General features: G+C 39.5%; 1 protein-coding gene across 3 annotated transcripts in view; it reads right to left on the bottom strand.

Moving 5' to 3' along the window:
• SMAP1 (small ArfGAP 1) overlaps positions 1-11,110 on the bottom strand; it is a 163,614-nt gene extending 152,504 nt beyond the window's left edge. Inside the window, exons 1-2 of one of the 3 annotated variants that reach the window (XM_073905179.1) lie at positions 10,747-10,863; positions 2,264-2,330 (exon numbers count right to left, since the gene is read on the bottom strand). In XM_073905179.1, coding sequence (XP_073761280.1) covers positions 2,264-2,300 — 37 coding nt within the window. In that variant the 5' untranslated portion in view covers positions 2,301-2,330; positions 10,747-10,863. Of the gene's footprint in view, positions 1-2,263; positions 2,331-10,746 lie in introns of all 3 variants that reach the window. The other 2 variants (XM_025890564.2, XM_025890565.2) reach the window with 2 other exon arrangements.
• Between the last annotated feature and the right edge of the window lie 910 nt (positions 11,111-12,020).

The following is a 12,020-nucleotide window of genomic DNA, read 5'->3' as shown; positions in this document are numbered from 1 at the left end:
GAGATGCTGATTTTTCAGTTTGCTCAGCTTTTTACTTGTTGTTAGGGTGGAGTGGAGACTTGAAGATCCTTCCGGTCTTGAAGCCAGTTTCTAACTGGAAGCCCCTTTAACTATTTTTTTTTTTTGAAAGCCAAACAAACATTTATTTTAAGTAAAAACCTTTGTTTCCTGTTGTTTACTGGCATACTTTACCAACTAAGTTAAAAAAAGTCAAAAGTATAATTGCCCAAATTTGGGACAAGAAATAAAAGGCCAAAAAAGAAGGCAATGACCTGACAGCCTTGTCTTATCTACGGAAGTAAAATCATTGTCTCCACTAAAAAACAAAGCCCAGATAACAACTAATTTTCACTGAATAAACAATAGAAGGGAAACTACTTCTGTATAACAGTTGAACATAATTTCCACAATGAAAAAACATTTGTTTTAATCTGACAATACGGGAAGAGTAATAGTAGGAATAGACTAGTAATCTTTGCTTATAAAAAAAAAAAATAATGCAAATAGAAAAGGAAACCACATTACAAAGAGAATGTGTCTATATCAAATATTTGGATAGTTTGGGGTTTTTTACTTCCTACAGTAATTACATCAAAAAGTTAACCCCCATAATCAATTACAACTTTAAGTTAAAAAACACTTAAAATTCAGAAAAATTTCACAACAATAAAATTTAGGGAAAATCTGGAGGAGGAAGTTTTCTTACATCTGAAACCTTGGACAATTCTCTTAAAAAGTAATCAGAAGAGCTAGAGAGTATAATGCTAAGTGAAATAAATCAGAGAAAGACAAATACCCCATGATTTCACTCATGTGTAACTTAAGAAACAAAACACAAGAGCAAAGAAAAAAAGAGAGAGAGACAAACTAAGAAACACTCTTAACTATAGAGAACAAACTGATGGTTACCAGAGGGGAGGTGGGTGGGGGGATGGGTGAAATAGGTGATGGGGATTAAAGAGTATACTTATCATGATGAGCACTGAGTAATGTACAGAATTATTGAACTACTATACTGCACACCTGAAAATAATATAACACTATATATTAGCTATACTGGAATTAAAATAAAAAACCTAATACAAAAGTAAAAAAACAAGCACATCTTAAAAAAATAATAGAAATAAAATAAAGTAATTGGAGTAGAAAAGAAAACAAAAGTGTTTGTAGGTCTAATCATACATGACTTAACATTCAAATCCAAAATTTACTGACTACATACTCTCTATTGAACTATATATGCTTCATGTACATTATATCATGTAATAGTCATCACAGACAATCCTATTAATATATCAACATTTATTAAGATTATACAAGTTTAACATTAAAACTGTACACAGCGGGGCACCTGGGTGGCTCAGCCAGTTAAGCATCTGACTTCCACTCAGGTCATAATTCCAGGGTCCTGGAATCAAGGCCCGCATCAGGCTCCCTTCTCAGCAGGGAGCTGCTTCTCCTTCTCCCTCTCCCTCTCCCCCTCACCCCCCACCCCCATGCTCTCTCTCACTCTTTATCTCAAATAAATAAAATCTAAAAAAAAAACAAAAAACAAAAACAAAAAGATTGCATCCTCTAATCCATGAACATGGTATATCTCTCCATTTCTTTAGGTATGCTTTAATTTCTCTTAGCCATCTTTGGTTAAGTTTATGGTACACAAATCTTGCACGTATTTTGTTAAATTTATCCCCAAGTTTTCATATGTTTATGCTATTGTAAGTAATTTTTTTTCAACTTCCAATTGTTTGTTGCTGGTATACAGAAATAGTTAACTTTTCTATACTAACCTTAATGAAACTCAATTATTGATTCTAATTGCTTTCTTGGTAAATTTCTAAAGATTTTCTACATAAATCAGAGTGTTGTAAATAGTCTGTTAAATGACTCTTGCATGTATATACTTTTAAAATAATTTCTGCAAGAATTCCTAATTTGAATTGCACTAACTTCACCATCCTATGCCGTGTTAAGTACACGCAGAGCAGTACCTTTAATAAAAATCTAGGTGTGCTATACAATTTTTATCACAAATCCACCTGTGGGAAGCAGAACAGTGATCCCCAAAGATGTCCATGTTTCAATTCCTCTAATCTACAAATATGTTACCTTTCATGGCAAAAGACACTTTGCAAGTGTGTTTAAGGACACTGAGGTGGCATTATCCTAGATTATCCAGGTAAACCCAACGTAATCACAAGCATCCTTAAAAGAGCTGCAGGAAGAGATGTATTGATGCAAGTACAAAAAGGCAGAGAGTGACCTGAAGATGACACACTGAAGATGGAGGAAGGGGCCATGAAGCAAACATCACAGGTGACTTCTAGGAGCTGGAAAAGATGAGGAAACAGACTTATTTTGAATTCTAACCTCCAGAACTATAAGACAATAATTTGTGTTGTTTTAAGCCACTAAGTTTGTGATAATTTGTTATGGCAGGAATAGGAAATTAATATGCTAGTGATGATCATTTCTCTTTAAAAATCGTACTTCTGCTAGTTTTTTGGCACTATGCACCATTACCACCCTACACCAAAAGCAACTTTAAAGAGTAGAAATGCATGAACTGAAAAACATCTAAACTAGACTAAACCATAATTTTTAATGAATGTTCTTGTACTGGAAGATAAAGCTATCCTAAATAGGACTTCCCACAGAAGTTTTAAAATCCTTTATTTTCTTTTTAAGTTTGGGTTCAAGCTAACCACTGGTCCTTGAAATGCACTCTTTACAAAAGATCAGTGATAAACGTCTGAAAGTCTATCATCCATCATGCCTAAAAGCAATCACTTGGATCTCTTGTGAAAGGGAGACCAAAAATTGTTGAGGGGAGGAGGAGGATGCACAGAGAATGGAGAATTACTAGAAGGCTTATAACTCTCTGCCCTTTAGACTCTCAAAGTCCTCACATTTACCATTCAAAACACATAAGCATGAAATCAGCACATATTTCCAAAAGCATCTTATCAAAGCTCTGTCTTAAGTGAAATTTTTTAAATCATTTCTATACGGTATTATGTATGACTAAATGGTATGTATGTATGGTACTATGTATGACTAAATGAAGGGCTATGTATGGCTTTACAGTCTTAAAGTATGGCTTTAGTAGATGACTAGACAAATAGTTATTTCTTTGATCTTACTGGCATTAAAGAGAAAAAGATTCAAACAAAAGGAGACCTCAATCTATGAGGAATATTCTTGCAAGTTAAATGATACAGCTTGAAACATAAGAATAAAAAAATTTTTAAGAAAAAAAATGATATGGCTTGAGATAACTAAAGATAGTATACCAGGTAAATCTGCTCAGGAAGACCTAAGTCATCAGTGAAAAGCTTTAAAAAGTATACAGGTTTGACCATGATCCAAAGTTCAATAAGGCCCTAAAATATAAACCCTTAATAATTTTTAAAAATTAACGATAATAGTAAATACCGACATAGAAGTGACAAGAGGCCTGGGTTTCAGAAAAGAACACAGATCACATCAGAGTTGAAATAAATCTTTGCAGTAAGGCTCACTGAGGACAGGGACAACTGGTCACCAAGTGAGGCAAAGACTGGACTCAAACCTAGCTTTATTAACGTAATCCAGGTCAGTGCTCTCTCAATTCTATCAAGTTGTTCCTATGGTTTAAAAAGCCAGGGTAGATATCAGTACCTAACCTAAGAATAGAACTGCAGAAAGAGAAAACAAAGAAACTATATGAAGACCAAAAAACAAAACACACACACACACACACACACACACACACACACACACACACACACCACACAAAATAATTCAATTTGTAGAATAAAGTTTAGCGATCAGAAAAAATTCTGCTTTATGTTAGTATTTTGAAGTTATGGTGGTTCTGCTATTAAAAGCAAAGAGATAAACACTGTCCATGCTGGAACATATTTGGCAATAACCTCTCTCAGAAATACACTGTCAACTTTAACGTGATAGTCTCTTCTATCACAAAATTTCAACTGCAAAAGCACGTGTTTTATCTTTCATGTCATCAAACATGCAATTAATAGCTCTGGAGCTAGATCTTGTAAATTCAAATCCTGATCCTAGAGTCCATCTTCCTACTTCCATTATCATCCCAGTAAAGCCAGAGTTTCTTCTAATGCTAATACCTGCTTCTCTGGGCAGTACCCTTACTGGTAGGTTAGGTTCTAGAGCTAGCCGAGATACACTGAGATTCCAATATATCCTTTACAATATATTGGAGGAAAATATATATTATCAAATATATTGAGAGGTTCACAAAACCACCCTCAGGTTTGGTAATTTGCTAAGAGGACTCACAAGTCTCAAAATACAGTTGTACTCATCACTGTCATTTATTTATTACAGCAGAAGGATACCAAGCATAATCAGCAAAGAGAAAAGGTACATGGAGCAAAGTTCAGGAAAAACAGGCACAAATGCCCAGGTGTCCCCTTCTGGTGGAGTTGCACCAGACACACTTAACTGTCTTAGTAATGATTTCTGACAAGTGTGAACTATTACCCATTAGAGACTTATCAGAGTCTCATTAGAGAACTCGATGCCTCGAGTACTGGAGGAAGGGTGGGCAGGGAGGCTTGTCACATAGGCACTCTTGCCTAGTATATATAGAAATTCCAGACTCCCAGAAGGAAAGCAGGCATTTAACATAAACCACACAGTTTGTACAGTTTGGACACAGTGACTGACTCTTACCACTTAGGGTAATGAGATCTCAAATCCAAGTTCCCTGATGCCAGTCAAGGGCCAACATTGCAAGTCAGACCTGCTTCCAACAGACTAAAAGACTAGTAGATCCTTTAGAGCTTGGACCTTATCTATCTGTTCCCTGCTTCATCCCCAGCTCCTAGAATGCCTGAAATATAGTAGCCATCCAAAAAATTTTTCTTTTAATGAAGAAATTCCTGGTTCTTAGCTGTATAACCTTGGGAAAGTTACTTAAGTCCTGTGTGTGTGTTTCCTCATTTGTAAGATGGAATAATATTACCTACCTCAAAAGGTTGTTCTGAAGATTAAATGAGTTAATATATGTAAAATGCTCACAAAACTGCCTGGCAAGAAGAAAGCACCATGTAACTTTTGTATATATGTAATGTTATTACTTGCTTTTTCATTCTTCCTTTTTTTTTTTTGAACTTCCAACCTTACCTCTTACTTTCTTCTCCTCCTTTCTCCCTACCTTTTCCAAGTCACTGAGCTTTCCCAACACAAACTTTTAATGAATCTACAGTCTACACATAGGCTAGAATTTAACACATCACTGTCTCATGTCTATTGAGATCCCTAACTAGTTTGTGGACCATACCCAAAACTTTTTAGAACACACAACAGTATCTGACATGATATTTAATCTTTATAATGCCCAGAAAATATTGATTTACCAAGAAAATTATATATATATTAAATCAATTCTTTACAGGGGTCAGAATATAAGGCAGTCAACAAACAAAATGGCCTTCAAGTTTCTTTGATCTTCTTTTGAGAAATGGAAAGAAAAGTGAGCTGATTCTATCCAGTAAAAAGACTATTAGCAGTAGTCATAGTAGTAACAACAGTAGGAAAAGGCCTGGGTTTATAAAATATATAATTAGAACGTCAAACATTTGCCTTTGCCTCTAAGAGCATGGGTTCAAATCCTTACATGTCAATAAAGGTTATATATATTTTGTACAGGGCTATATATATCTTGTATTGGAAATCAAGTAATGAAAATATTTTAATCTTAAAGAAAATGACAAAGAAAAAGAATTGGGAGGTAAAAAAAAAAAAAAGGAAGGGGACAACATGTAGTCCAAGTTTTAAACTGATGAGTCAGAGAGAGACCAGTGGTTTCTATCCCAGCTCTGACACCAGGGCTCTACACATAATCACCAGAGAAAACCTCAAGATCAGCAGAATTATCAAACCCATCAAACTGAAGGTTAGTATTTTGGGGGAACTTTCATATTTGCAGGTCTTTTTAGATGAACTATCATCACAGATTTCATTTATATGTATTTATCCCACAAGCATCATCATAAACATCATTTTCTGAAGGTGAACTTTACTTTTTAGTATGAATTACTCTAAAATAAGTTTATATAAGAACTCTTAAATACCAAACACTTAATGAAAATGTTCTCCATCCTCGCTGCCTTGTAGTAGTCTCCTGGATTGAGTCTCACAACTTTCACTTCATGTTTCTATGTTTTGAAGAGATTAGAAAGCTAAAAGACTCCCTTGCCGGCAAAGTGTTGGACATAGGTCTGCCAGTTATTTGCACATGGAAGGCACAAGTTCAACAGAGGCCATCTTCCTATAGTAAGGGCAACTGACAAAGATGTCTAGTAGAGTAGACACTGAACAGCGGCAGTAACCACAGTCCGGATTCCCCCATCAGTTCACCAGTTTCATGGGTGAGAAGCAGCTGCAGCAGTAGTGGTGGGAGCGGTAGCAATGGTATTAGTATATGGCCTTGAAACCATTAGTCCAGTAGTGGCTCCCTGATTTTTGCTCTTCCAGCCCTTCCAATGTAAGCACCCTGTTCCTTAAAAGAGCTACAGTCATTTTGTTTCCTGCCCTACACCCTAATTTACAACACACCAACATTAGGTGAGGTCAGATCCTTACACTCTTTCTCACACTACTGCTCTAATTAGGTGACATGCCTGGAATCTCTCACCATTTTAGTTCTTCCTGACCTGCTGCCATCAAATCTGGTCATGCTTAGAGAAAGCTTACCCTAAAAAGGCCATATGGAAACCTCTTATGTTCTCTTATATACCTGTACTTTGTATGTGCAGCTAACTGTGCCCTTCAATTCCTTCTCCATCTGCTGAAATCCCACCCCACTTTTGGAACCTAACTCAAACAAGACTCCCGTGAATATTTCCCAGCAGGGTCACTCCACATGCCCATATGTGAACCCATTTCCACATAACCTGCTGCCTGCCTTCAGCTCTGTACTCATTCACATTCATTCATTCAAGAGAGTTATATTAACCTATCACATTGTGTAGAGGGCTGGAGATACAAGCCTAAACAAGACAAACAAGATCTCTCCTCTCGTATAGCTATAATTCAACAGGGAAATAGATTACCCAATAAATACCCAAATAATGTTTAATTACAACTGTAGTAAGAGTAGTAAAATATTCAGGATGTGTCTTATACGTATAAAGGGAAGCCTAACCTAATAGGGGAGAATCATTTCCCTTCAAGAGACATTTAAGCAGAAACTGGAGGATATGTAAAAGTGATCAGGCAAAAAACTGTTAGAGAGCTTCCTAGGCAGAAAAGAACAGCATGTGCAAAGGCCTTGTGGCAGCATTCTAGGAACTGTGAAGACAACCAATAGACAAAAGTCAGATGCAATAGGGACAGCAGCCCAAAATAAGTAGAGAGGGGGGTACTTCTTACAACCACTATTATAACACTTAGTACATTGTTTTGGAATTATTCATTTGCAAAACTGCAGTCCTCACTAAACAAACTCCTTTAGGTCTTACTAATTTTTTTAGCCCTATAATCCAGTAGTGCTTAGTGGTGTCCCCTAAAGTCAACATCTGTGGAATGAAGAAATAAGTGCCTGATCTGGGCAAGGAGCTTACCCTCTTAATAACAGACAGGTAGAACAAAACAATCCCTGAAGGGTTCAAAAACCTTATGTTTCTGACTACCCCAAAACTTAGTGGGCAAGAGACACATTTTCATGCCAACACATGTTGGAATCAAAACTAGTATTAACCGTGAATGAAACTTTAAATACTAAAAACTAAACTTTAGACTGGCAAAGGGCCCTAAATCTTCACTGCTCCATAAACTGCCACCAACTAATAACCAATAGAACTGCATTAAAACTCCTACAGAGTCACAAATGAGGCCAGGGAGAGGAAGTGCAGATCCATCCGCCTGTTCTTATTCTCCAGTTGCTCAACAGACCTGGTAAGTGTCAGATCATGAGCAGGAAACTGGCACCTATGCCATCCTTTTCTCCTTCCTTACTTCCTAAATAATGTCAATTCAGAAAACACACACACGGATGACTCAGTTAAGAAAATGTCAAAATCCAATTGATATAACTTTGCCAACTATTATTAAAGTCAAGAGAGTAGGCTAATCTTTAGCCCTAGACTTTAAGTCTTTGGTACATGTTCTCAAAGCGTAGTGGGGAAGTACTTTGTGAAAGAAAAGAAAATTGAGTTAACTAAGAAATAGCTTCAAAAATACATGAAAAGCTTGATGTAGTTTATTAGACAGTGAAGAAAACATTAATACACATATACAGTATGGAACCTCTTTTAACAGCTGAGCTGCAGAATAAGAACCGTAGCATGTCTTTTAAAAATACATTTAATCAGAATTTCACTACCTACATTTACTATGTCATCTGGCATACATAACAATAAATCCAAAATCATTTAACAAGCCAAGAACTCTACTAAGAGAGCTCTATAATGGGCTTCAACCATATCGAAGACTCAAAATTTTTACAAAATATATTTAATTATATCAATAGCCCAATCATGTCAAATTTTTCTACTACAACTATGAGATCAAGTCTAATTAAACTTAACTGTGATATTTTTTCCTGGAAGACAAGATAAAACAGTGAAATAATTTAGATCATTTTAATATTATTCAATACTTAGTAACATCAAGGAAAAACTAAGGATCTTTCCAAATCATGACTGAAGTTCATGTCCTTCACATCCTACCCTCAAACTCTTGATGCTACTCTCTTCTCTCCCTCTTCCTACATTTCTCAAAAACAAACCCATGAACAAAAAACCAAACAAAATCAAACTAAAAACATTCATTCAATATATATCCATGGACCTCAGTGGCAATACAAAGAGCGAGCAAAACTAATGCTCCCTTTTCCTTCTGTCAGAATAAAATTTTTGCTCTAATTTAAAAAGTTCACGATTCTCCTCTCCTCACTTCAAAAAACGAGAATGAAAATGTTACCATGTGGCACATAATGGATTTATCAAAACCTATACACTATTTTAGGAAGCATCAGTGAAAATCTGATTTTATAAAGTACTTTTTCGGGGACAGAAATTTAAACAAAAAATATTTTTCATTTATTTCTATACCTAATGAAGGTACTTACTGAAACTGTTACTATTCAATTTTTAATAGATTTAATATATACTAACATCTTTTTTTTTTTTTTTTTTTTACTAACATCTTTTTTTAACCATGTTACTTATCACTCAAAATGCAACTCATTTCTTCTTCTGGCCTTTTAAAGGCCCTATTTTTCGGTGTTTTACTAGTGCAGTGATGAGTAATTGAGCCTCAATACAGTATTCCCCCCCAAAACACACACACACACACATAATCAGTATAAAGTAAACAAATAGTGCCATAATAATCAGGCATTTTTAACTCATCATCTGAAAGGTTACCCAGAATAAAGGTAAGGTTCGGTCAGTCAAGTTACTGTGATATTGAAAAGTGCTTCTTAAAATGGTCTGGTTACAGTATTCCCACATGATCTTCCAGTAATCAGGTACCTGTTATGGTAGTGTGGTAGTGAAGTGACTTGCTGATGGTGTGTGGCTTAGTCTAATCACACATTATCAGCCTACTGAAACGTGACTCATTTATATAGTATTGAGGAAGAACAGTAAAGCTTCAAGAAAAGTCTAAGTCAATAACAGAAATCTGAAATGACATTCTCAAAGAGGGACTCCTGCTTTGGAGAACTACCTATTCTTCACCAAATAAACAAACCAATTTAGAAATAAGCAAGATCTTTTCCTAAACACATGATAGGTTTGCTTTTAAAATCTGAAACATTTTTCTCAGGAGATTACTTATAAGACATTAAATATAAATCAGATCTCCAGACCCAAACATATAGGCTAAAAATAGTGTATCTATTTTAAAGGCTGAGGCAGAAGCCCTCCAACGGAACAAACTAAAATTAGGTTTTTGTCAATCTCTGAATCTTTTAAAAAATGCACCTTCAACGTTCTGGGCCACACAAACCACTGTCCACATGTTCTCCCAAACCAACTGGTCGGAGATAATCTAATTATTAAAAGCTTCAAGAACATAAGTCCACTGTCCAAGAGACTCATATAATGAAATTCCTCCTCATTCGGGTTAATATCCAGACTAAAAAAACAATTTTACTACTACTACTACTACTACTAAAGACCCCTCCCCAATGGTCTCACTCAGTAAAACTCCAACCCACCAAAAAGGACCACCATACCCTTTGTCAGGAAGAAGCAAAAACCCTGTACAAAGCTGTCAGGTGGGCAGGCAGGTAGGGCTCCACCTGGGATACGGAGCATCGGAGCCCCGAGTGGGACGCAGTGGTCACTGGGGGAGGGTCGAGGCGGAGACCGAGACTAAGGGGGGCCCCACCCACGGATGTACCTGCGAGCTGAGGCGGGAGGAGGGCAACCCTTTAACCCTAAGCACTGGCCAGGCAGTCGCCCCGTTCCGCGCTCCCGGACCGGCTCTGGCCCGGCCCTGTAGAGGGTCCGAGCATCGCGACGCTGGCACCGGCTCTGCTCCCGGGCCGGGAAAGAGAGGAGGCTAGGGCCAGTGCCGGCGCCCACTGGCCTGACCTCGCCGCCGCCTCCGGTGGAGGTGAGGGGCTACTCGAGCCTAAGCCCGCCCTCCCCTCAGGGCCGGGGCCAGCTGGGCACAGCCGCGGCGTCCGCTCGGGCCCCGGGCGCCGCGGCGACGGGAAGGTCACCGGCCGCAGGAGGCCCCGACTAGGGGCGGCGACGTCCGCGCTACCTTTGGCCTCGCAGTCGGCGCAGTACTTGTTGTCCTCCTCCCTCAGCAGCTTGGACAGGATGAGCTGGTGCTGCTCGTTCAGCTTCTGAGCCTTCTCCCGGCAGGAGCGCGTCGCCATCTCGGCAGCGGGGCGGGGAGCCCGGGGCAGCTACGGCGGCGGCGGACTCGGGCAGGAGCTGGGCAGCGAGAACACACCTGGAGCCGCCGGGACCGCGGGCGGACTCAGCCCAGGAAGCGGCGGCTGCGGCGGCGGCGGCAGCTGGAACTGGAGGAGGAGCGGCGGCGGCGGTGGCAGCGCCGACGTGTCCCGCCTCCTCGCCGGGCCGTCCCCGCACGCACCGCCTGAGCCGGCGAGGGAGGGGGAGGGGGAAGGAGGGAGACAGAGCCGAGGCTTCCGGGTGGCGCGCAGGAAGGAACCCAGGCGCTGGGCGCGATGCGCATGCGCCGAACTTCCCAGGAAGCCTGCCCCCCCCCCCCCCCGGGACTTTATGCGCTAGGCCCTTCGGTCAAGGTGATCCCCAGAAGGTACTTCGCACTGCCCGCTGTGGGCTTCCCCACTTTGGGGATGAGATTGCCCCAGAGGGCCTCGGGTAAAACCTGGTAAAGGAAGAACCTTTGCAAAGAAGTGACTTACACTTGCTCCCTTGCCTTTGCTCTTGACGGCGCAACATCGGAAATGCAGATATAAAGTGCGTGCATTCGTGTATTCATTCCATGTTTATTCACGTGCAGTTTTGAAACAGGAACTCCTAGAAGTTGGGAGGACACGGGTGCAATAAAATAGTCAAAACAGTCCCTTACATTTTATGGGAGAGAAATAGTCTGGTAGTGACAGTTATTAAGAACTAACATTTATTGAGTGGTTACTGTGTACCAAGAACTATTAACCTGTTTAACCCTTATCACAACCCTATGATACGTTATTCTCATTATACAGATGTGTAAAATGAGGCATGGAGGAGTTAAGCCTCTGCCCAGGCTACAGAGCTACACAGTGGAGGAGTTGAGATTGGAGTCTGCCGCAGTCTGGCTCCAGAGCCTAAAACACCCAGCAATAAGCCTTTCATAAGGAGGGGAGAGTGTGGCCAGGGAGGCAAATCCTGGGTGTTTTCACTTTAACAGAAAGCTGTATACGCAATGATCTTTAATGCGTGAAAAAGAAAACTAGGGAAAGAAGACACTTAATTGGAACCGGGAGCTCCCCAACCGGGCCTCATGGGATTTGAACCCTGAGTGAGGCTATTTGACTGTTTTGGCATATCATGGCTTATTAG

This window comes from Callorhinus ursinus, unplaced genomic scaffold (genome assembly GCF_003265705.2).
Source record: "Callorhinus ursinus isolate GAN/ISIS: 27379988/994484 unplaced genomic scaffold, GSC_fseal_2.0 scaffold22, whole genome shotgun sequence".
Classification (NCBI taxonomy): Eukaryota; Metazoa; Chordata; class Mammalia; order Carnivora; family Otariidae; genus Callorhinus; species Callorhinus ursinus.
The sequence above is the reverse complement of the archived record's forward strand: the minus strand, read 5'-3'. Positions and strand labels throughout refer to the sequence as shown.